Source organism: Oncorhynchus mykiss, chromosome 4 (assembly GCF_013265735.2).
Source record: "Oncorhynchus mykiss isolate Arlee chromosome 4, USDA_OmykA_1.1, whole genome shotgun sequence".
Taxonomy (NCBI): Eukaryota; Metazoa; Chordata; class Actinopteri; order Salmoniformes; family Salmonidae; genus Oncorhynchus; species Oncorhynchus mykiss.
Window position 1 is genome coordinate 23,802,103 of NC_048568.1, and position 26,878 is coordinate 23,828,980.

A 26,878-nucleotide genomic window follows, 5' to 3' on the forward strand; every position below is an offset into this window, starting at 1 on the left:
ACAACAGGGCCTAAAATACATTTTCTCAAATAAAATAAAAATCACAACCTTAGTCATTTTCAAAGCAAAAAAGCAAAACAAACCAGAAGACGAGTGACAACAAGCCGAGTCTAAAACATAATTCATCACCAGGACAACAGAAAACAAAATGGTGGCCAGAGAGTCAGACATGATGGGAAGGAAAGTACCTTGAATAAAAAGGCCAGGTGGCAGTCCTTTAGGGGTCAGGGACAAGTACAGGGGGAGTCAGGAAGAGAGGCAGGAAGTAAGGAACAAGAGAGGGATGGAGAGGGATGCAGAAAGGTTAAAAGATTAGAAACAGAAGGATGGGAGGCTGTCTGGTTCTAACAAAGTCTTGGTTGGCACTGAGCGGAAAGAGGGGTCAATCTACAATGCCAGAGGAGAAATAGAAGGCACATTTCTCTAAATTTAGGAGTGTTACAGTACTTGCAGGAAGAGCCCAGAACAATACTCAGGTTGTTTAGAGTCTAGTACTGCATCATAACACTAGTTAGTGGTGAGAGGAGCTGGCAAGGTGATGTACTCATATGTGCTCAGCCTGCTCACACATTTGAGTCTTAATAGCAATGGTGTGACCAGTCCTTCTATTCATGAGCATCTTAAGTGGGGCTATAAAGGTGAAACAAATATTCATAACAGTCATTAACAATAACCTTGCTATAACCCATGCTTTTGAATGAAATGGGTGGTCGGTTTCTTATAAAGAAAATAGGTCAAATCTGTCAATGAGGGTTAGTCAGTTCATTCATTGATCTTTGAGCCGCATGTGAATAATTTGTCTGGTTTCACAGATTAGTTTCCTCCTTAGGTTCGGGATTAGCACAGTCATAAGCATTAACGTTAGCAAACTAAAGCCCAACCAACATGCTAAACCTGTAGATCCCCAGGGAATAGTCCATCTATAGTGTAGAAAACGTTCATTATTCATGTTCTGGGTTCAACTGAAAAGGTTTTTAAAAGGGTAACTCAACCCCAATTTCAGCATTTTCCCACCCCTTCAAATAAATAAAAAATGTATTCAGGTGAGAAGTTCTGGGTGGGTAGTTAAACATAGTTGTACCTGATCCCCACATTTTCTCACGAAAGCATACTTACCAGTCCACTGTGGCACACTGATAAGAAAATGATGTGCACCGTAAACAAATTTCTCTGGATATTTATCTCACAGCGGTAATGCGCAGAGTTCCTGACATCTATTGCCACTTGCGGTGTAAATTAAAAATCCCTCATGGGTCGCAAAAACAATATTTTAAATGTGGAGCCACATTTATTGTAGTATTGTTTTGAGAAGAAAAGTGCAATCACCTTGAAAATGAAAATTAGGGACTCAATTCAATCCAACCCACCTTGCAGTATTTACACAGTAGCTCTTTTTCCAATGGTCAAATTAACTCAGATTGGTCTTGGGTACTGTATAAAAACCTACAGCTACTACAAGGGCAACCCCTATCATAGGGATGCTTTCACTTTTCAGAATTTAAAAAATTTGTGGGAACGGGACAAATATTGTAAATAAAGGATATCTGCCCTGTGTGATTAGAACACTATGTTGAATATTTTTGGGGGTGGTTGTGACTACACATTACTGATAAAGATTGTTTTGGCTGTACATTTTCCTCACAGTACAGCCCTGTCCAGCTCTTGGGAACCCAACGGGGGCATACAGCCATCCCTAGGGTTCTAAGGTGAATGTATATGGACCACCGCTGGCTACATGTGGACTACAATCCCGACGCTCCGTTTTAACGCTTAGAAGGGTCTTTCTATAAACTAGGGTACCAGTGAGGATGTTTTTTCTCTCATTACGTTAAATATAGTGGGGGTGTCATAACTATATAGCCAACCTATGTTTAACCCTTAATCATGGTTGGTGTCTTGACGGATTTGTCCAAAATCGTGTGACAACTTACTTCTCTCCTTGCATTTATGGCAGTGTAAGCTGTCGTTATATCATGTTAATCATTAAATCAGTTAAATTAGACATTGTACTTGAACCCTGTAAGAATCTTGGACCTAGCTGTCAATAGTTTTTTGTATAGAGATCTCAGAAATGTGAAACTACATTTAGTGTCTCCTTATGTTAAGGGGTGAAAACAGTTTATGGGCACACAAATCGAAAATAATGTTGGCATTGCAAAATCAAATGCTTCTAACAAAAAGAGTCACCTTACCTTTATACACTGCTCAAAAAAATAAAGGGAACACTTAAACAACACAATGTAACACCAAGTCAATCACACTTCTGTGAAATCAAACTGTCCACTTAGGAAGCAACACTGATTGACAATAAATTCCACATGCTGTTGTGCAAATGGAATAGACAACAGGTGGAAATTATAGGCAATTAGCAAGACACCCCCAATAAAGGAGTGGTTCTGCAGGTGGTGACCACAGACCACTTAGTTCCTATGCTTCCTGGCTGATGTTGTGGTCACTTTTGAATGCTGGCGGTGCTTTCACTCTAGTGGTAGCATGAGACGGAGTCTACAACCCACACAAGTGGCTCAGGTAGTGCAGCTCATCCAGGATGGCACATCAATGCGAGCTGTGGCAAGAAGGTTTGCTGTGTTTGTCAGCGTAGTGTCCAGAGCATGGAGGCGCTACCAGGAGACAGGCCAGTACATCAGGAGACGTGGAGGAGGCCGTAGGAGGGCAACAACCCAGCAGCAGGATCGCTACCTCCGCCTTTGTGCAAGGAGGAGCAGGAGGAGCAATGCCAGAGCCTTGCAAAATGACCTCCAGGAGGCCACAAATGTGCATGTGTCTGCTCAAACGGTCAGAAACAGACTCCATGAGGGTGGTATAAGGGCCCGACGTCCACAGGTGGGGGTTGTGCTTACAGCCCAACACCGTGCAGGACGTTTGGCATTTGCCAGAGAACACCAAGATTGGCAAATTCGCCACTGGCTCTCTGTGCTCTTCACAGATGAAAGCAGGTTCACACTGAGCACGTGACAGACGTGACAGAGTCTGGAGACGCCGTGGAGAACGTTCTGCTGCCTGCAACATCCTCCAGCATGACCGGTTTGGCGGTGGGTCAGTCATGGTGTGGGGTGGCATTTCTTTGGGGGGGGCCGCACAGCCCTCCATGTGCTCGCCAGAGGTAGCCTGACTGCCATTAGGTACCGAGATGAGATCCTCAGACCCCTTGTGAGACCATATGCTGGTGCAGTTGGCCCTGGGTTCCTCCTAATGCAAGACCTCATGTGGCTGGAGTGTGTCAGCAGTTCCTGCAAGAGGAAGGCATTGATGCTATGGACTGGCCCGCCCGTTCCCCAGACCTGAATCCAATTGAGCACATTTGGGACATCATGTCTCGCTCCATCCACAAACGCCACGTTGCACCAGACTGTCCAGGAGTTGGCGGATGCTTTAGTCCAGGTATGGGAGGAGATCCCTCAGGAGACCATCCGCCACCTCATCAGGAGCATGCCCAGGCGTTGTAGGGAGGTCATACAGGCACGTGGAGGCCACACACACTACTGAGCCTCATTTTGACTTGTTTTAAGGACATTACATCAAAGTTGGATCAGCCTGTAGTGTGGTTTTCCACTTTAATTTTGAGAATGACTCCAAATCCAGACCTCCATGGGTTGATAAATGTAATTTCCATTGATCATTTTTGTGTGATTTTGTTGTCAGCACATTCAACTATGTAAAGAAAAAAGTAATTAATAAGAATATTTCATTCATTCAGATTTAGGATGTGTTATTTTAGTGTTCCCTTTATTTTTTTGAGCAGTGTACTTAAAATCGATACGATCATTAATGTGCTTCTTCAACAATTATGCATAATACTTGTTAGATGCTCATTTGGTATCCATCCAGCTGATTAGTTACGCTGTAATATTTTCACACATCTACTGATCCAGGAAATAATTTTTGGGAATAACAGTCAAGTGACAAACAGCTGTGATGGCGCATGCGATGCAACAATAGCCCAAGTGCCGTAAAAAAGGTGTTTGCAATTAATGTCCAGAATATTTTGGCGTCTCATTGGTTACGCTGGTGAAGACAGTTGGATCTAATATCCCTAGCGAATTGATGTTTACCATCTATCATTGTCTGCTTGACTTACAGCAGGGTGTCGTTAGATTTAACAGAGAATGCAAAAAGGCAATGAGTTCGTGTTTTCAGATATTTTTGTTCCTCGGCTTGGACACAAGAGTCTACTGTGTGCAATTGTGTAGAATAGACTATTGCGCAAAACCAACCCGATTCCTATGCGATTCCTATTAATTATTTGGGATATAATGACAACAAATTACTTAACCTAGTGGGCTTATTCACAATAATGTATTTGACATGTTATTTCATTACCAGGTCATATTAAGATCTGGTAATGAAATAACATGGAAAACAAAATGTATTTGACATGTTAGAACTGCAATTTTAAAAACAAAACAAGGGGCTTGAAGTAGCCTACTTGAACTTGAATTTGTTGCTGTGTTTGAAAAGTTATTGGAATTATTGTAGTCAATTTATAAGTTCTCCTGCTCCCTTGTAACTACCCATGATTATTACTTACATTTTAGTCATTTATCCAGAGTGCCTACATTTTCTTACTTTTATTAGAACAACAACTAGTCTTTCCATAGAAATTCTTCCAGAAAAAAAGGAAAAAAAGGGCAGCAGGTAGCCTAGCAGTTAAGAGCGATGGAACAGTTACCGAAAGGTTGCAGGTTTGAATCCCAGAGCTGACTAAGTGAAAATTCTGCAATTAAAATCAAATTATCCTGTAAGTTGTTCTGGATAAGAGCGTATACTAAATTACTACACTGTAAAAGAGACCTGGATTTCGGTCACTTACTCATGATAAAAACAGCGATGGTGAGATTAATGCTACCGCTATTCATGACTTCATTACGTGTGCCTACATCTGCCACATACAAATCTCCATGCATGCATCCAATCTACTTAGTCAGGAAATGTCCACATTCTCACATTCTGTTATGTAAAAAATATTTTGAATATCAATGCATTGGCAAGGCCCAAAAACTCAAAGAAATAATTATTCTTAAAGTAGTAATGGCCTACTTTGTTTTATTTTTACACTTTTTGCATGCTTTTTATTGTGTGTGTGTGGGGGGGGGGGGGGGGGGGTATATATATTAGGACCTATATGTACAGTTATATACACATTAAACAATTGTATAACATTGAGGTTCTTTAAAAAGTACCATTAAGTTCTTGAAAATGTCTCTGAAAGACGTGCTCTTGCTGTCCGGGTTTCCGCCCCCTCAGGCTCGTGCGGTGGAGGAGATCTTCGTGGGCTACACTCAGCCTTGTCTCAGGGTAGTAAGTTGGTGGTCTGTTGATATCCCTCTAGTGGTGTGGGGGAGATCTTCGTAGACTATACTCAGCCTTGTCTGAGGGTAGTAAGTTGGCGGTCTATTGATATCCCTCTAGTGGTGTGAGGGCTGTGCTTTTGCAAAGTGGGTGGGGTTATATCCTGCCTGCTGCTCCAGTTTCAACTGTTCTGCCTGCGGCTATGGAACACTGAGCTGTTCACCGGACGTGCTGCCTTGTCCTGGACCGGCTGTCTTGACCTCTGACTGCTCAGCTATGAAAAGCCAACTGACATTTACTCTTGGAGGTGCTGACCTGTTGCACCCTCTACAACCATGGATTATTATTTCACTCTGCTGGTCATCTAAGAATGTTTGAACATCTAGAAGAACAATCTGGCTTTAAATGTACTCTTATAATCTCCACCCGGCACAGCCAGAAGAGGACTGACTGGCCCCCCCTCAGAGCCTGGTTCCTCTCTAGGTTTTTTCCTAGGTTCCGGTCTTTCTAGGGAGTTTTTCCTAGCCACCGTGCTTCTACATCTGCATTGCTTGCTGTTTGGGGTTTTAGGCTGGGTTTCTGTACAGCACTTTGTGACATTTGGCTTTATAAATACATTTGATAGGTTGTTGTATAGGTGGTTATGAGGCGATTTGCATAAATTCACTTTTATTCCTCTAAGAACACATGAAACTACATGAGAATCCTTTTGATTTTTGTTTCATACGATTTTGAACTGTTGATCCCAATGTCACACATTGTCCCCATTGTTCATAGAAAGACCCAGACACATGAATAATCCTTGCTGGCGATACAACTTTACTTTCCTATCAGCGAGAAAGAATCTTTCAAATACAAAATATACTTACTGTACGCAGTTTTAGCACAATAACAGCCTCCAGCCGACATCCTCCCACCTTGCGCTCACATTTCCAATGGCGAAGGGAGGAAGTGTCTTTCTGGAAGCATGCATTATTCACAACACAGTCATGTGCAACTGTGCTAAAACTGCATACAGTAAGTGTATCTTTTGGATTTGAAAAACAATTTCTCGCTGATATGAAAGTCAAGTCCCAAATGTTTCCAAAGCCGTATCACAAGTGAGGCGTATTAACACAGATAGTCGGGGCATTTCCCTCTTACGGCAGAAACATTTGTGAATCGACGGAAATGCGCTACCGTCTACTAAAAGGGCAAATCTCAGTCCTGAGCTGACCCCAAACTCCATAAACACAGCCAAAGGTCACCATGACATCACATACAAAGATTTCTCCTGGCTAGGACTCAAAAACTCACTCTCCACTTTGAAACTTTATTTTACATTTTAGTTTACTTTTCCTTCTTGATAAGCACATTGCGAACTTAGTAAAATGCTTAATAAATCTATTATTAATATCAACCTAAAAATAGGCATATGTATTATGGGAGTCCCCCCTGATATGCAGCTATGTAACCCATTATACGTGTCCGAAATGGCACCCTATTCCCTATGGGCCCAGGTCAAAAGTAGTGCACTATGTAGGGAATAGGGTGCCATTTGAGATGCTGTCATATTGTCTAGTGTGTCTTCTTGTTCTTACCTTCCAGAAGAGGATGCTACAGTGTCTGCAGAAGTGCAGTGTGTCTCCGTACTGCTCTCTCTTGGGGTAGTATTTCTGTAGGGTGTAGTACATGACCTTCCAGTCCACATGGCCCCTCTCTGACAAGATCAGATGCCTGCAGAACTACACACACAAGGAGAAAACACCAGGGGGAAAGGAAAGAAAGAGATGCTAAGGTAACTCCGAAGGGTAATTCCCGAGTTATTTTCTAAATGACCACCATTTCATGTTCAACTCCATAGACCTTATGTAGAATGCCTCCCTTATATTAAATGTGGCAACACTGCACTCTGGTGGTCACTGTGTACTACTCACTGAACATGACCCCTCAAGCAGTTTGTGACACTGATTACATTGAATGCCATGTTTAGATACCCAGTGACTTCTACCTGTTTCTCTGCAAAGTGAAACTGGCACAGCTTCTTCCACAGGTGCCGGTCCTCACTGAGCATGTGAAGAGTGGGCGTGGCCTGTCCCAGGTTGATGATGTCACAGGCGTCGGAGAACTTGTACAGGATGTTGTTCTGCATGTCTAGCGGCAGGTCACGCAGCGTCATCCCATTGGACATTTGCTGGGGGGGGGGGGGAGAAATATACATATGTTGAAACTATGGCAAGACTGTCACATAACTACCAGGTCAATTATCCTCCAAGCAAGCGGTCTCTCGTCTCTTGAAACTAAACAGATGGCACACGTCTAAGTACAGAAGTTACAACTTTTTACAAAGCAAACATTAACCACCTTGATAATGAGACAGAAAACGAACCAGTCTATCTCTGAAGCCTAGCCAGTCTGATTTGGATTCAGCCAAACATCAGAACAAGAGTTGGCTAAAGCAGAACCAGATTGACACCTAGTTAAGGATATCCCAGGCTGGCTGGGGCTGCAGCATTCCACTACACAATACAACACTGAGAGGACCCGATGACTGAATACTGTCACCGTGCCAAATCATATAAAATGTTATTGGTCACAGACGTAATTAGCAGATGTTATTGGTCACACACGTAATTAGCAGATATTGCGGGTGTAGCTAAATTATTTTGCTTCTAGCTCCGACAGTGCAGTAATATCTAACAAATTACACAACATATACCCAATACACACAAATCTAAGTAGGAATGAATTAAGACTCTATACATATGGACAAGCGATTTCAAGGCGGAACAGACTAAGATACTGTAGAATAGCATAGAAAACAGTATATACACATGAGATGAGTAATGCAAGATATGTAAACATTATTAAAGTGACTAGTGTTCCATTCCTTAAAGTGGCCAGTGATTCCTAGTCTATGCCTATAGGCAGCAGTCTCTAATGTGCTAGTGATGGCTGTTTAACAGTCTGATGGCCTTGAGACAGGAGCTGTTTTTCAGTCTCCCGGTCCCAGCTTTGATGCACCTGTACTGACCTCGCCTTCTGGATGATAGCGGGGTGAACAGGCAGTGGCTCGGGTGGTTAATGTCCTTGATGATCTTTTTGGCCTTCCTGTGACATGGGGTGCTGTGTCCTGGAGGGCGCGTAGTTTGCCCCCGGTAATGCATTGGGCAGACCTCACCACCCGATCATCTCCTTTGTTTTGTTGACGTTGAGTGAGAGGTTGTTTTCCAGGCACCACACTCCCAGAGCCCTCATCTCCTCCCTGTAGGCGGTCTCGTCATCGTTGGTAATCAAGCCCACTACGGTTGTGTCGTCTGCAAACTTGATGATCGAGTTGGATGCGTGCTTGGCCCCGCAGACATGGATGAACAGGGAGTACAGGAGGGGGCTGAGCACGCACCTTTGTGGGGCCTCAGTGTTGAGGACCAGCGGACTGGAGGGGATGTTTCCTACCTTCACCACCTGGGGGCTGCCCGTCAGGAAGTCCAGGACCCAATTGCACAGTGCGAGGTTCAGACCCAGGGCCTCAAGCTTAATGATGAGCTTGGAGGGTACTATGGTGTTGAATGCTTAGCTATAGTCAATAAACAGCATTCTTACATAGGTATTCCTCTTGTCCAGATGGGATAGGGCAGTGTGCAGAGTGATGGCGTTTGCATCGTCTGTGGATCTATTGGGGCGGTAAGCAAATTGAAGTGGGTCTAGGGTGGCAGGTAAGGTGGAGGTGATATGATCCTTGACTAGTCTCTCAAAGCACTTCAGGATGACATAGGTGAGTGCTATGGGGCGAGTGATTTAGTTCAGTTACCTTTGCCTTCTTGGGTACAGGAACAATGGTGGCCTTCTTGACTGTACCCAGGTCAGTACCCAGGTCAGCAGTAGCCTTCCCTTATAGAGCCATGGCTGAACTATAAGTTGTGAGGGCTTTTAGGCCCATAATCAGCCATTTAAAAAGGACCGCCACCCTCCATACTCTACCTTGGGTATCTGCAGGTTGTTGAGCTGCTGCTGCCAGTTGAGGATGGTCTCCAGCCTGCAGACCCAGATGTTGATGTTGCCCACCAGGACAGACTTTCCCATGCCTCGGGTCAGGATGCACAGGGTGGAGCTCAGGTCCTGCAGCAGCTCCTTGATAAGGCGAGGGTTATGATGGTCCTCCAGAACTGGACACAAAGAGAGAACAAAGACGTTAAAACAGTGTAAAAAAAACACCCTGTAACTACGTCAATATTCACTGTCGTTCATACCAGGTCTCTCAAGAGATAAATGTTATGTTTTTTGTAATGGAAGAAACGTAGTCAAATTCAATATATACACTTTTTTTTTTAACTGTACAGGAAAATCTTTATCAAAAGTCAAAGCATTTTACCATTACTCCCAAAGCAAAAGCACCATTTGAAGAACGTAGTGTACTCTCAAGGCATGCATGAAGCCAAAGCAAAATAGGTCTTTATATACTGCAGATAATTCATGTTGTCCTTCCTGAGGCGTGTGGTTGTGTGACCTAAAGCTTAGATCTGAGGTCTCCTTTGATCCGCCCGGCAACAGCAGCTCAGTAATGACGGGGCACTACAGCTGTGTGGTTTAGTGGCGGGACAATCACTGACACAGCAGCAGTGGGACCAGTTCTACTGCCACACTGACGAGACCAAACAATGCCAAGAAACCCAGTATTAGACTGTCAGTTTGAGGGCATAGAATTGAGAACAGAGAGACCTGTTGTTCTCAGAGAAAGCATGAGGCTGCATTTCACTTCTCCAACCAGGGAGCAGTGCCAACACTAATGTAAGTATGGCTCAGAGCTAAAACCAGGGGCTGTGCCATTAGGCAATGTGCTGTGGTTACACAGTGTTATTCTGACAGGCCATTGAGTACAGACCAGGGAGGTACAGCATGATGAGGACATATCCCTCTCCGTCTCGCTCACCCTTCCGTACGATCTTCTCCAGCACGTTGAAGTAGTTCTTCTGAGCTGCTCCACTGAGGGACGGCAGCTGAGACCTGGCTATGAGCTGGAGGAGCTGCACAGAGAGAGCAAGAGGGTAAGAGAGAGGGGAAGTAAAAGAGTGAGAGGACAGGACACAAACCAAGGACTAGTATCAACACATATCCAGTAGTATTGATACACACAGTTTTAGTGATCAAGCTAAATTATGATTATAATTCAGATAGTTAGCCAACAGCTTACTTTTGCCACATAGGTAAATCTCTGGATGTCCTGAGTGGCACTGGAAAAATCTAGACGGTTGAAGGCTTCCCCTAGCGTGCAGTATCCATGTCTCTAAGGTAATAAAACAAACTTAATTACCAAAACACATACCATGTATGGTAAAGAGTAGAATGGGCAATAAACTAAATCTAGTGGACATTCTCAGTATTATTTACTGTCCATTAAATTTTGCATTAACAGTGTATCCACATTCCAGGTCTTGGGTCGCACTGTTATATGGTGCGGTTGACCTAAACTTTCCTCACCTCTCTTGTGCTCTCCTTCTGAACATAGATCCACTTCTCCTGGTAAACAACTGGGAAAAGAGAGAAAAGAAAACTGAGTCAAAGAGAGAGATTTACTTTGCTATTTATCAGAACTGTTTTGTTAAACCACAGTTGCCAAACCTCATGCTAGCTGGCTAGCATTCCTAATAGCTCGTGGTTGGCCATTTTCCCCCAAAGACTTTTAATGGGAATAAGATGGCTGCGGTCAGTGCTACTCACACTGTGATTTGGTGTTGTTATTGTAGAAGTCTTTTTTCCTCTTTTTGGCGACTACCTCGCACACATTTCCAGTAAACAGATTCTCTTTGTTTTCATCGCAGAGCCTGTTTCAGAAAGACAAGGTAGACATGAAAGGAGTGCGTTAATAGCATTGTTTATGAGCGTTGGCATGTTGGACGTCAGTGTATTTATGTAACAAACTAAGTGGCTGTCCACACTGCAGAAGGCCACAGCCTGGCCATGCCCAGATGACTGCCTGACTACCCCTCTGAGGTGATTAAGACTGGCACAGCCCTGATCTGACCTGGCTGACCTCTTGTTTCTCAGAAAGACTCATGGAGAAGGTCAGGGACTATTTTCCGACCATAACATCAGCTCTAATGCTGGACAAGATCTGCTCATCTCTTTATCTAGGAAACCACTTTCGGATAAACACTAAACTTCAGGTTTCCGAAAATCTCTGGACTTGCATTGATGCCAGGGTGTGTATATGACTGTATGCCAATAGGTCACAGATCACAGCTTGTATCCATGAGGTTGTATCACTGTCATTGTATCATTGAGGCAAGCATAAGATATCTAGCAGCAAATCAACTTCCCATCACAGGCAGCTAATCTCAAAATCCAGATTATACCGCAACTATCAACTTCCTACAGTCCTGTTTAGGTCTATGTTCCGTGTGTACCCGTGGCTACACGGCTGCCTGTAGGGTGGAGTGGCAGAGTAGGTCTTGTTTTGCATTCATGGCTACAATTCATAGTGATACTTCTGTTGGGGCTACCCTTAGGGGACGTTTCAGTACTCAAATTTCAGATTACATCTTCAAAACAGGTTTGTGAAAGTATGGCTCGAGGCCAGTATCTCTGAGGGCTCCAGTATACTAAAACACAAATTATGAATGCACTTTTTTTGCCCAACTCAGACCATATAATAATATTCCTGCACTGCCACGTAAGCCAAAGGAATTAACTGAAAATAAATAGGTTAAATAAATTAAACTTCTGGTCTTGCCCTTGACAGAGATTGGTTTGCCCTCTTTGTATCAGCAGAGCTTTCATTACTCCCACTGGACTTCATTACATTTCAAATATATGGCAACAGGCTTTAATCCTCAGTCCAACAGCATACACAGGGAAATGTATTGGCTCTATCAGTCAGGCTTTTGAAATATATTTTAAAGACTGTAAAAACTATTTCCCAGATTAAATAGTCACGTTCTCCATAAAATGAGTTTATAGTAATTTGGGTGAACTACCTCTTTAACCCCTAGTCCATGTTGTTGCTCCTACATGGTTTTGTGGTTGTTGCTACTGTTATCTGGAACATAGTGCATCTGGAACTTCATTGACCATCACCTTGCTCTGATCTCTATGGGTGTTGCGTTCTCTCTCTACACAGACAATCAGCAGGTTTAATGAGGACTGGCTGCTAGATCAAAGTGAGTGGTCCACTGATGTTCTCCATGCATTAGTAATACATGTGCTCAGCCTTATCACGTGACCATCTCAGGAGCAGAGCTCTGAGACTCTCCCTCCAGCCTGTCTCAGATCCACACAGACTGACCACAGGTAGGGGGCTGGAGATGAAGCAATTCATTGGTGTGGATCAACATTTTTTGCATGTGATACATGCAGCTTATCCAGGCTGGAGGCTAATTCAGGACGTTTTATGCACTGGTCCCACTGCTTAAAGCACGCACACACACACACACACACACACACCAATCAGTAACAGGGAATTAGAGGTCAGGAATGCAATGAACTAACATTTCAGAGGATTCTCACGGCAACATGCCTGGACAGAGAAGGAAAAACAAAAACCCTCAGACAAGAGGAACAGAGCAATATTGGCTCTCAAACTACTCGAAATATACTCTGTACAGTCAATGTGGGGCTTTGACAGTCGATGTTTACCTTTTACATGGCATCAGCTAAATGGCTGAGAGAGCTGAACTACTGTGTTGGACTTGGATCAGTACAATAGCAGGCATAATGATGTCAGTCTGTGGGAGTGTTTGTTTAGCAGTCAATGGCTATTGTGTGTGTGTGTGTGTGTGGGGGGGGTACTGTATGATGTCATTGGCCTTTGAGTCAGGATGTTTTTTGGAGGAGTCACTGAGGAAATTATGTCATCAGTTATTGTGTGGTGCAATGTCATTATCTGTTTTTCTGTGAGGTATTTGTAGGATGTGTATTGTCAACTGTTGTACTGTGAGGTACTGGATGGCCAACTCTAGATTTGACACCATTAAAAAAACATTTTTTTTTTTTTTTTTAAGTACTCAGCGACTAGCCTATACTATTATAACCATCTGAGATAAATAGCGACTGCATCACCACAAAAAAAAAAATGTGTAGCATATCATAACAATCAGATGTAATACTCTGCCACGTCAAAATAGAAGATTATTATTTTTCCAAATCTGTTTTGTTTGTCTAGACTGGAGCACCACAGGCGTTAGACAGAGCTAGCTCTGAATGGGAAAACCCCTGGTCTAAAAGCCTCATCATTCACTATCACCACAGTCCACAGGACATAACAGAAAATGTTTCCTGCAGATAACAGGCCAGCACTCCTGCTGAGAGAAGTAAGACTGCCCAAAACCCCATTTTAACTGACAAGAGACAGACAAAAATAACTTGTTTGTAGCCACTGCTATAGCATAAAAGGCCATGCTGATTTGATGAACACATGGACTCCTGCATTGTAAATCCTTCTACATATTTTTATATGGCAATACAATGCAGGGTCAAACCCATGCACCCAATTATAGCATTCCATAAATATGAATCAGCCTCAACCTGAGAGAGAGGAGGGTAGGAAAAATCCTGGCAACTTTATTCAATAGGTTTGCTAGTGAATGTTAAATTGAACATGTCAGAACAGATGTGAGAGAGGGAGTTAATATTTCATTCAGTACAGATGTGGAAAATGTTTACCTTAATTGAGTATAAGGACAGGGTAAGTTTAGGCTATCCCACACCCAGGGTAAGTTGTGCCAAGAGATGAGACCACTTTTTAGACAAGCTATGTTTACATTAATGCAAATTATTTCCAGGGATCCACAACATCCTGAAATATATGTAGATATCTTTGTTAGAAAGAATATTATATTTCTCTTGACGTAGTGATGAATGTAAAAAAATAAAAATATGGCTCCAGATACCCCACTCTCCCCTACTGACTTATGAATCTGCCAGTCATGTCTATTTCACAATACAATTCTCCACAGGTTGCATAGCTGGGGACGAGAAACTAGACATGTTTGTATTGATGTGTGTGCCTGGGTATCCTCCTCCGGCTAGCAGGTATGGAGTCAGTTCCCTCAGACAATCAGTCAAACAAACAACTATTATCAGTATTCACACTTACTGTCTGACAGGCTGTGGGAGAAACAGGAACCAAACACATCTGTTTAAAAACACTGTCCTAGGGCCTCCCGGGTGGCGCAGTGGTTAAGGGCTGCACTGCAGCGCCAGCTGTGCCACCAGAGACTCTGGGTTCACGCTCAGGCTCTGTCGTAACCGGCCGCGACCGTGGGGCGACGCACAATTGCGTCCGGGTTAGGGAGGGTTTGGCCGGTTGTCTCATCGCGCACCAGCGCGGGCCGGGCACAGTGCGCGCCAACCAAGGTTACCAGGCGCACTGTGTTTCCTCTGACACATTGGTGCGGCTGGCTTCCGGGTTGGATGCTCGCTGTGTTAAGAAGCAGTGCGGCTGGGTTGGGTTGTGTATCGGAGGACGCATGACTTTCAACCTTCGTCTCTCCCGAACCCGTACGGGAGTTGTAGCGATGAGACAAGATAGTAGCTACTAACAATTGGATACCACGAAATTGGGGAGAAAAAGGGGTAAAATAAATTTTAAAAATGTTTTTTTTTAAACTCTGTCCTTAACCCACATTGATGATGATCACACACACACACACACAGTTGGCACGACTGCCGTATTGCATCTCCATCCCAAAGCCCTTGCTTGGAAGTGTACTTCACCAGACTGCCAAGAACCTTGCCCTCATCCAGGCCAAGGTGGCAAGACATGGTAGTGATGACACCATAGGCCTTGTTGATCGCTGCTCTTGCCAGCATACTTGGGGTCCAACATGTAAGCTGCGGCGTGTATGGGCTTCAGGCAGAAGTCTTCATGCTTTCAGAACTGCAGTTCTCTCTGTTTGGAGCAACAGTGAAGTGGGCACGGCAGTACGGATTTCTTCTCTTACATCTGCAAGCAGAGTCTGAACATCAGACAGAATGGCATTGTCTCTTTCAATCAGTGCAATGGCAACTGCTATAGGTTTCAGGAGTTTCAGGCTGCTTACCACCCTCTCCCAAAATACATCACCCAGGAGGATCCTTTTGATAGGGCTGTCCATATCGGCAGACTGTGATCTGGCCATTTCTTGGAGACTCCTTCCCCTCCAGGAGACTGTCAAATAGCAAAAAGCATTCCAGGTGTAGCTGGTTGAGAGAATGCCAAGAGCGTAGAAAAGCTGTTATCAAGGTAAAGGGAGGCTACTTTGAAGAATCTAAAATGTCATTTGATTTGTTTAACACTTTTTCAGTTACTACATGATTCCATATGTTATTTCATAGTTTTGATGTCTTCACTAGTATTCTACAATGTAGAACATAGTAAAAATAAAGAAAAACCCTTGAATGAGTTTGTGTGTCCAAAATGTTGACTGGTACTGTATGAATGTATATATCAATAGGTGAATTATTAAGAGCGATGATGGCACGTACGTAAACGGCACTTACTCTTCCAAGTCTATTCCGTTGTTGTTGTCCCTCAATTCATTTCCATAGAACTCGATCCTCTTCCAGCCATCCTCGGTCTTGATCCAGCTCCATCCTGGCGACCTCCAGTCCTGGCCCAAGAAAGGCATTCTTCACCTGGGGAATGTGCAAGGAGATGTTTGTGTAGCTAGCTGCTATTTTGTTACTGTACCTGTGTGTGTATTGTTGTATTGCCACGGTTAAAATAAATCGCTGTGAGGAGAGATTACACATTTTAGCTAGCAATTTCTAGTTAAAAAAAAAAATAAACATCAGTTGTCAACACTGTCGAATGTACAATAAAGATAAAGTCATTGTTAAATATTGACTACTACTGCGGATATCTGTCAAGCACAGTTCTCTGGTTGAGCAGAGTTAGAAAAAGGCAGAGCAAATGACAGCTAACGTTAGCTCGCAAACTGATTATCCGGAAAAAGATTAACAGACTATAGAGACAGAGGACTATTGTGTTTCTTAGTTAAACATATATTTCCCAATAAAACAATCAAACCAAACTTACTTAGAGAGCGATTAGGTTGTTGAATTGAGAAACGCAGCTTTGCTCTAGAAATATTGACGGAAGTAAACATATCGTACAATAGAATGTGACACGCCTCCTGCCTTTCTGTGATTGGACGTGTTGGCTTTCTTTATCTTGTTGCTACCCGGAATTTTATCGCTGATTGGCTGTCACTATTGTCAATCATTATCTTTTTGATCTACGGTGTTTTGCTAAGAAATTTGTATACACGTGATAGAAACCTCGCACATGTATCCGAGTGTATTGGTTTGGATATGGGGAAGGGATATAATGCCGAGTTTGCTAAACTGAACGGTATGGGTTGACTTCGCTCTAAGACATGTAGTATTTTGATAGCACTATAGGCTATTTAGCTCTGTCATGATATCCCATTTACAAATCGTGACCGGGACTATAAGGTTCGATCTGACATTTTGGTTAAAAAAAAGTACATTGATAATAAAACAATTTTAAATCAGAAAGTAATATCTGCGCAAACACCTTTTAACTTGGTGCTATAAGGTTATATCAGCAATCCAATTACACAATTCTGGGTTGTCAATCAAAAATAATTGTATGTAAGGTGATATACAGTGCATTCGGACCCCTATACTCTTCCATATTTTGTTACTTTACAGCCTTATTCTAAAATGGATGAAAAAATACATTTAAAAATGTAAATAAAAAGCAGAAATACCTTATTTACATACAGTACCAGTCAAGAGTGTGGACATGGCTACTCATTCAAGGGTTTTTATTTATTTGGACTATTTTCGACATTTTAGAATAATAGTGAAGACATCAAACATTGAAATAGCACATATGGAATCTTATAGAAAGCAAAAAAGTGTTAAACAAATCAAAATATATTTTATATTTGAGATTCTTTAAAGTAGCCACCTTTTGCCTTGATGACAGCTTTGCACACTCTTGGCATTCTATCAAGCAGCTTCATGAGGTAGCCACCAGGAATGAGTTTCAATGAACAGGTGTGCCTTGTTGAACTTGTTGAATTTCTTTCCTTCTTTATGCGTTTGAGCGAATCAGTTGTGTTGTGACAAGGTAGGTATACATAAGGTATAAGGTATACAGAAGACAGCCCTATTTGGTAAAATACCAAGTCCATATTATGGAAAGAACAGCTCAAATCAAATAAGCAAAGAGAAAAGACAGTCAATCATTATTTTAAGACATGAAGGTCAGTCAATCTGAAAAAGTTTATTTAAAAAAAAAAACATCAAGAGCTATGAGGAAACTGGCTCTCATGAAGCCTGCCCCAGGAAAGGAAGACATAGAGTTACCTCTGCTGCAGAGGATGTGTTCATTAGAGTTACCAGACTCAGAAATTGCAACCCAAATAAATGCTCACAGAGTTCAAGTAAGAGACACATCTCAACATCAACTGTTCAGAGGAGACTGCATGAATTGCTGCAAAGAAACCACTACTAAAGGACACCAATAAGAAGAGAAGAGACTTGCTTGGGTCAAGAAACACGAGCAATGGACATTAGACTGGTGGAAATTTAGTCCAAATTTTAGATTTTTGGTTCCAACCGCTGTCTTTGTGAGACGCAGAGTAGGTGAACGGATGATCTCTGCATGTCTGGTTCCCACCGTGGAGCATGGTGTGATGGTGTGGAGGTTTTTTGCTGGTGACAGTGTCAGCGATTGATTTAGAATTCAAGGCACACTTAACCAGTATGGCTACTGTAGCGATACGCCATCCCATCTGGTTTGCGCTTAGTGGGACTATCATTTGTTTTTAAACAGGACAATGACCCAAAACACACCTACAGGCTGTGTAATGGCTATTTGACCAAGGAGAGTGATGGAGTGCTCCATCAGATGACCTGGCATCCACAATCACCCAACCTCAACCCAATTGAGATGGTTTGGGATGAGTTGGACCACAGAGTGAAGGAAAAGCAGCCAACAAGTGCTCAACATATGTGGGGACTCCTTCAAGACTGTTGGAAAAGCATTCTTCATGAAGCTGGTTGAGAGAATGCCAAGAATGTGCAAAGCTGTCATCAAGGCAAAGGGTGACTACTTTGAAGAATCTAAAATGTAACACTTTTTTGGTTACTACGTGATTCCATATGTATTATTTCATAGTTTTGATGTCTTCACTATTATTATACATTTTAGAAAATAGTGAAATAAAGAAAAACCCTTGAATAGGTAAGTGTGTCCAAACTTTTGACTGGTACTGTATGTTTTCAGACCCTTTGCTATGAGACTCGAAATTGAGCTCAGGTGCATCCTGTTTCCATTGATCATCCATGAGATGTTTCTACAACTTTACTGGACTCCACATGTGGAAAATTCAATTGATTGGACGTTATTTGGAAAGGCACACCTGTTTAGGTCCCACAGTTGACAGTGCATGTCAGAGCAAAAACCAAGCCATGAGGTTGAAGGAATTGTCCGTAGAGATCCGAGATAGGATTGTGTCGAGGCACAGATCTGGGGAGGGTACCAAAGAAATTCTGCAGCATCGAAGGTCCCCAAGAACACAGTGGCCTCCATAATTCTTAAATGGAAGAAGTTTGGAAGCACCAACACTCTTCTTAGAGCTGGCCGCCCGGCCTAACTGAGCAATCGAAGAGCATTTGTAGGGAGGTGACCAAGAACATGATGGTCACTCTGAGAGAACTCCAGAGTTCCTCTGTGGAGATGGGAGAACCTTCGAGAAGGACAACCATCTCTGCAGCACTCCACCAATCATGCCTTTATGGTAGAGTGTCCTGAAGGAAGCCACTCCTCAGTAAAAGGCACATAACAGCCCGCTTGGAGTTTGCAAAATGCACCCAAAGGACTCTCAGACCATGAGAAACAAGATTCTCTGATCTGATGAAACCGAGATTGAACTCTTTGGCCTGAATGCCAAGTGTCACGTCTAGAGGAAACCTGGCACCATCCCTACGGGGAAGCATGGTGGTGGCAGCATTATGCTGTGGAGATGTTTTTCAGCGGCAGAGAGTGGGAGACAAGTCAGGATTAAGGGAAAGATGAACAGAGCAAAGTACAGAGAGATCCTTGATGAACACCTGCTCCAGAGTGCTAGTCTGGGGTGAAGGTTCACCTTCCAACAGGACAACGGCCTTAAGCACACAGCCAAGACAACGCAGGAGTGGCTTCGGGACAAGTCTCTGAATGTCCTTGAGTGGCCCAGCCAGAGCCCGGACTTGAACCCGATCGAACATCTCAGGAGAGATGTGAAAATGGCTGTGCAGCCATGCACCCCATCCAACCTGACAGTGCTTGAGAGGATAGAGAAAAATGGCAGAAACTCCCCAAATACAGGTTTGCCAAGCTTGTAGCATCATACACAAGAAGACTCTAGGCTGTTTTTTATTTGTAAAACATTTGAAAACAATTCTAAAAACCTGTTTTTGCTTTGTCATTATGGGGTGTGTGTGTAGATCGATGAGGGGGAAAAATATATATCATAAAAATTACAAACCACATTTTATTGATAACTAGCAAGAAGTTTAATGACTTTGGGAGTTAGAGACCAGAAAAATATATCAGTTTACTCATCCAGAGCTATGCTTTAGCAATGTTTCTAGTTATCCATGGTAGAGGTGCCTGGAGAAGTGGGTATACTCTAATTTTGCCAAACATTTCCCAAATGACCTGCTCGTTGAAGGAAAGGCGCCCTATGTGAAAAATTCTATGAGAAACAGTGACATACACTTTGAATGACCTAAAACGATAAATCCCATATTGGTCAGGCCTACCCAAGCTGTACTGTGCAGTAGGCTAATAGTATTCACACTGTTGATATAGATAAATAAGGCTGTCACGCTCTCAAAGTTACACCTTTTTTATTAGAAAACAACACAATTGGATGTCCATAAAAATGCTTAGAACACATCAGGAGACATCAATTTCGATTTTTGAGTGTAGTTACCCTTTAATTGTTGTTAGTTTAGCATTTCAGTAGCACATGAGATGGAGTTCGTAAAACAAATGGCCACTGGATTGATGCAAATAATCATGATATCGTTCTGCCAGGTAGGCTACTTTGTTAACATTTAATTAAGAAGGTTTCTGGGAAAAAGCCTTTCCATCTACCAGAAGACAGTTAGGCCTATCATTAGCATCACTTTATCTTTCCTGTTCCTTCATTGTTTGAAACCTGGATGTTTTACTTCATATTATTAGGCATGTCTTACCTTGCTTCAAAGTAGCCTATCGACAAAATGCTACCCTAGAAATGTGGAGGCAATTTTTTTATGAAGACTTCCTCATACACTACCAGTCAAAAGTTTTAGAACACCTACTCATTCAAAGGTTTTTCTTTATTTTTTACAATTTCTTTTACATTGTAGAGTGATAGTGAAGACATCAAAACTATGAAATAACACATACGGAATCATGTAGTAACCAAAAAAGTGTTAAACAAATCTAAATATATTTTATATTTGAGATTCTTCGAATAGCCATCCTTATCCGATGACTGTTTTGCACACTCTTGGCATTCTCTCAACCAGCTTCATGAGGTAGTCACCTGGAAGGCATTTTAATTAACAGGTGTGCCTTCTTAAAAGTTTGTTTGTGGAATTTCTTCCCTTCTTAATGCGTTTGAGCCAATCAGTTGTGTTGTGACAAGCTAGGGGTGGTATGCAGAAGATAGCCCTATTTGGTTAAAGACCAAGTCCATATTATGGCAAGAACAGCTTAAATAAGCAAAGAGAAATGACAGTCCATCACTACTTTAAGACTATTTTCAAGAACTTTTAAAGTTTCTTCAAGTGGAGTCGCTAAAACCATCAAGCGCTATGATGAAACTGGCTCTCATGAGGACTGCCACAGGAATGGAAGACCCAGAGTTACCTCTGCTGCAGAGGATAAGTTCATTAGAGTTACCAGCCTCAGAAATTGCAGCCTAAATAAATGCTTCACAGAGTTCAAGTAAGAGACACATCTCAACATCAACTGTTCAGAGGAGACATTAGACCGGTGGAAATCTGTCCTTTGGTCTGGTGTCCAAATTGGAGATTTTTGGTTCCAACTACCATGTCTTTGTGAGACGCGGTGTGGGTGAACGGATCATCTCTGCATGTGTATTTCCCACCATAAAGCATGGAGGATGAGGTGCTGGTGACAGTGTCAGTGTTTGATTTAGAATTCAAGGCACACTTAACCAGCAAGGCTACCACAGCATTCTACAGCGATAAGCCATCCCATCTGGTTTGGGCTCAGTGGGACTATCATTTGTTTTTCAACATGACAATGACCCAACACACCTCCAGACAATGTAAGGGCTATTTTACCAAGAATGAAAGTGATGGAGTGCTGCATCAGATGACTTGGCCTCCACAATCACCAACCTCAACCAAATTGAGATGGTTTGGGATGAGTCTTACCACAGAGTGAAGGAAAAGCAACCAACAAGTGCTCAGCATATGTGGGAACTCCTTCAAGACTGTTGGAAAAGCAGAAGCTGGTTGAGAGAATGCCAAGTGTGCAAAGCCGTCATCAAGGAAAAGGGTGGCTACTATATTTATATTTTTTAAAACACCTTTTTGGTTACTTTTTGATTCCATATGTGTTAGTTCATAGTTTTAAGGTCTTCACTAGTATTCTACAATGTAGAAAATAGTAAAAATAAAGAAAAACATTTGAAAGAGTAGGTGTTCTAAAACTTTTTACCTGTAGTGTACATTCTCCTGTTCTATTGTTTATTTTTAAACATTTTTTTTTTTCATTGTTCATTGTCATTGTTCATATTGGCATTATCCTAGTCAATCTGCAATGCAGGATAGTTTTTACATCTTTACATCTCCCCTCTTTCTAAATTTCGAACTGGATGTTTTCATATCGGTCCATGAAACCCCTTGCATGTGCTGTGCCGCAAATTGCATTTTGGAACATTCACGCGTAGGCCTACCACCATGTGCACATTGCTGCACCTAAAATATGAAGAAATGATAGTTTATCAACATTTTAAGCTAAACGTTCTGATCTAGTCCATCAGCCTTATTAATTGATATGCGTATACCTCCACTACACTCATTTGATACGCATCGTGGGGATTAAGAAGTGAGTATACACAATGCCCCTGAAAAATAAGTGGGTATATATGGCGTATACACGCGCATACCCTCCCCTACACCACTGTTTGTCATTTTAGGGAACTATCGCTTTAACAAATGTTTTGATGAACATTAATTTATATATTTGATGATGTGATTAAAAAGAAGGAATAGTATTCTCATTATTTCCCCATTAAATGATTAAGCATTCTGTGCCAGATAGAACCTTCCCATTGGGCACAGATGTCAACTCAACATCTATTCAAATCAAATCAAATCTTATTGGTCACATACACGTTTAGCAGATGTTATTGTGGGTGTAGCAAAATGCTTGTGTTTCTAGTTCCAACAGTGTAGTAATATCTAACAAGTAATATCTAACAATTTTACAACAATACACACACAATACACACAAATGTAAAGGAATGGAATTAAGAATAATCCCAAATTGGTTCTACGTAATTTAATTGAAATGACGTGGAAACAACGTTGATTCAACCACTGTGTTCCTAGTGGATTATGGCTGAACCCAGATTGACATTTCTGAGCTATAAGATTATATCTGCCATTGCACCCCCACATTTCACTAAAATTATCCGGTGTATGTGACAATTAAACATAAACAAAAAACAAAAAGACTGATTTATAAATGTTTTAGGATTTTGGAACTCTGGTTTATGAAATAATAATTTACAAAAAAACTATTCTGAGATCTGGGATATGAAAACGTCAATGCTCAATATCTCAGAACTATGCTTTGCGCAGATATAATCTTACAGTCGAAGGTCGGTGTGCGGAGAGAGACCTCGGATAGACAGTTGCTGTGTTCACGACAACTAAGAACTCGAGAAACTCTGGAATTTGTTGATGTTTTCAAGACAACTGTGAACTCGAAAAGAAACTAGGTCAAATCGTGACGTCAGTGATCTTCAGGTCGTAGACATAGACTGACCAGATGAAAGCTATGGTCACTTTTTAAATCCACTTCAATAAGTGTAGATGAAGGAGAAGAAATATGTTGAAGAAGGATTTTTAATATGCAACTCAATATTAGGAAGGTGTTATTAATGATTTGTTCACTCGGTGTATGTTGCATATTTTAATATTGTATTATCTTAAAAGTGATTTGCTAAATTAGGATTTTACTATTTGAAAAGTATTTATGATTTGTGTTATGATTGTAAGTTGCTGTATAATTCAGTCTATGACTGCGAGAAAGAAATACATTATACTACTACAGTACTACACTACTCCACTTGGAAGGTATAAGAATCAACCAATAGGAAGCTCTACGCAAAAAACATGTGCAAATTTTAACTCTGAGGTTCTTTGTTGTCTTTAAAGCACCATTGAACAAAGTCATATATCAGATGTCGGAAGAGTTCCAAGTTCCCAGTGGTCTTGAACTCGGCATCCAATTTGGAAAATCGTTGAAGAAATATGAGCTCCAAGTTTCCCACTTGAAAAGTATCAGAATCAACCAATAGGAAGTTCTACGCAAAACAACGTACCCAAATTTCAACTCGGCGGTCCCAGGTTTCCGAGTTGTCTTGAAGGAACCAATAGACTCAGATTTTCCAACTTGGAAAGTTTCAGACTCAACCAATTGGAAGCTTTACGGGAAAAAAAACAAACACAAATTTTAACACGGCGGTTCTGAGTTGTTTTGAAGCATCAGCTTGTGACCACTGAGGACAGTGACCCATTATGTGGGCTCAGCATCTGTGAAGGGGACACGGGCACGGGACACACAGGACATAGGAGGGTAGGGGGGATGGGGGGGACCTGCGAGATATCACCAAACAATAGCATCATGCACAACACTGCCAAGTGGGACAGTTCGTGTCACTCACTCATCATTGGGCTTTTGTTTCAAATGCATCTTTCACTCTGAGTAACCTACCAACCATTACAACTAGCCAATGTAAGCTATAGGATGAAAATAACAGCTTGACAGCTACAGTGCATTCGGAAAGTATTCAGATCCCTTGACTTTTTCAAAATGTTGTTACATTACAGCCTTATTCTAATGTAACGGATGTGAAACGGCTAGCTTAGTTAGCGTGGGCGCTAAATAGTGTTTCAATCAGTGACGTCACTTGCTCTGAGACCTAGAAGTAGTAGTTCCCCTTGCTCTGCAAGGGCCGCGGCTTTTGTGGAGCGATGGGTAACGATGCTTCGAGGGTGACTGTTGATGTGTGCAGAAGGTCCCTAGTTCGCGCCCGGGTATGGGCGATTCAGAGACTTATCCCAAAGCCACTCTTGTGTTGTCTTTGCTGTGTGCTTAGGGTCGTTGTCCTGTTGGAAAGTGACCCTTCGCCCCAGTCTGAATTCCTGAGCGCTCTGGAGCACGTTTTCATTAAGGATCTCTCTGTACTAGTCTCCCAGTCGCTGCCGTTGAAAGAACTTCCCCACATCATGACGGTGCCAGGTTTGTCCAGATGTTACGCTTTGCATTCAGGCCAAAGAGTTCAATCTTGGTTTCATCAGACCAGAGAATCTTGTTTCTCATGGTCTGAGAGTCCTTTAGGTGCCTTTTGACAAACTCCAAGCAGGCTGTCATGTGCCTTTTACTGAGGAGTGGCTTCCATCAGGCCACTCTACCATTATAGGCCTGGAATGTTCTCCCATCTCCACAGAGGAACTCTGGAAGTCTGTCAGAGTGAGCATTGGGTTCTTGGTCCCCTACCTGACCAAGGCCCTTCTCCCCCGATTGCTCAGTTTGGCTGGGCAGCCAGCTCTAGGAAGAGTTTTGGTGGTTCCAAACTTCCAGTTAAGAATGATGGAGGCCACTGTGTTCAATGCTGCTGACATTTTTTGGTACCCTTCCCCAGATCTGTGCCTTGACACAATCCTGTCTCGGAGCTCTAAGGACAATTCTTTCGACCTCATGGCTTGGTTTTTGCACTGTCAACTGTGGGACCTTATATAAACAGGTGTGTGCCTTTCCAAATCATGTCCAGTCAATTGAATTTACCACAGGTGGACTCCAATCAAGTTGTAGAAACAATTCAATTCAATTTTGAGTCTCATAGCAAAGGGTCCTAAGACTTATGTAAATAAGGTATTTCTGTTTTTTATTTTGAATAAATTTGCTAACATTTCTAAAAAACAGTTTTTGCTTTGTCACGATGGGGTATTGTGTGTAACTTGTTGAGAATTTGTTTTATTTAGTCCATTTTAGAATAAGGCTGTAACGTAACAAAAATTGGAAAAAGGGAAGGGGTCTGAATACTTTTCTAATGTTTTTATTTGCCAATAAGTAGTAACCATTGGTGAAGCTATAGTTAAGTAGCTTTAAATGATGTGTTCTTTTTTGTGGACGTGAACATTTTTTGTCAAGTAAATTAAACGATTATGATGACAAAACATGTGTCAATGTGACGACAGCAAAACGCCACAGTAGATTGCGTCATTGTGCTTAGATGACGTACATCGTCCTAACATTATGAACAGCCAGTTTGCGACTGTCTCGGCAGACTCACTCTCATGTGGGTCTCCAACAGTAGCCTAAGAGTCTGTTTATGTTATCATGCCAGCTCCTTGTCTCTCAATGTCATTCCAAGCATGTTTGGCTCACTTGACAATGACATCATTGGAGTTGACAAGAGCACAAACAGTTCTGGGACCAGGCTGCTCCAATAGTAAGTTGGTGTTTACTTCCCTAAGGTACATTTGGGATTCAGCTACAAAGTTCTACCAGGTAAGTAAAGTGGACAAAAGCTGGTAAGCTTTGGTGAAGAGTGCTGCCAGACATCAGACAGCACTAGGACCCATTGCGAGTGGGAGTTGACTTCTGACATGACACCACAGTACCACCCTATGGCATCGTCTGGGACTGTCTAAGACTCATTCCTGCAGATTTAAGGGGGCTTCCTGCCCCCTTAAAGTGTATTATTCTTCTACTGCACATTTAAATCAATAAATATTTTGATTACATCAACTACATCAACATTGTCTCTTTTTTTTAGGTGTCAGCACATGCACACACAAACTCCGGGCCTTTTTAAATACATAAAAGAATGGCCCTATCTGTGTGTGTGTGTGTGTGTGTGTGTGTGTGTGTGTGTGCGTGTGTGTGTGTGTGTGTGTGCGCGCGTGCGTGCGTGCGTGCGTGCATGCGTGGGTGCGTGTGAGAGAGAGAGAGAGAGAGAGATAGACAGAGAAGCAGATCACAAGCAGGCACCTTGTTGTAAGGGCACTTCCACAGAGTGAGTAACATTCTACATTGGACCGCAAGCATGCCCTGATGCAATTCACATAATATATTTTTCTTTTGTGATCTCTTTTTAGTCAGATTTTCTTAAATCAGACATTACTATGGGATGTATCATGAGAACTAACTTCACGCAGATAAGCAGCTCAGTAAGAAAGACATTGGCCACATATATTGTTTAGGTTTGTTATGGAGAGCAAGACCCAGTTCCAATCTGATGCTGCCTCCTAGGGGCTACCTTCAAATGTACATCAAACCACAAATAGGCTGCTACTAGTAGCAATGTGCTGCCTTTGCTCTAAACTGGAGTTAATA

At 42.2% G+C, this 26,878-nt stretch overlaps 1 protein-coding gene across 2 annotated transcripts in view; it reads right to left on the bottom strand.

Moving 5' to 3' along the window:
• The window catches only part of fbxo25 (F-box protein 25), a 17,254-nt gene extending 822 nt beyond the window's left edge, over positions 1-16,432 (bottom strand). The window contains exons 1-10 of one of the 2 annotated variants that reach the window (XM_021598389.2): positions 16,304-16,432; positions 15,766-15,900; positions 11,008-11,111; positions 10,768-10,817; positions 10,481-10,573; positions 10,220-10,313; positions 9,271-9,455; positions 7,301-7,483; positions 6,891-7,034; positions 189-215 (exon numbers count right to left, since the gene is read on the bottom strand). In XM_021598389.2, coding sequence (XP_021454064.1) covers positions 189-215; positions 6,891-7,034; positions 7,301-7,483; positions 9,271-9,455; positions 10,220-10,313; positions 10,481-10,573; positions 10,768-10,817; positions 11,008-11,111; positions 15,766-15,893 — 1,008 coding nt within the window. In that variant the 5' untranslated portion in view covers positions 15,894-15,900; positions 16,304-16,432. 2 annotated transcript variants of the gene reach the window in all.
• Between the last annotated feature and the right edge of the window lie 10,446 nt (positions 16,433-26,878).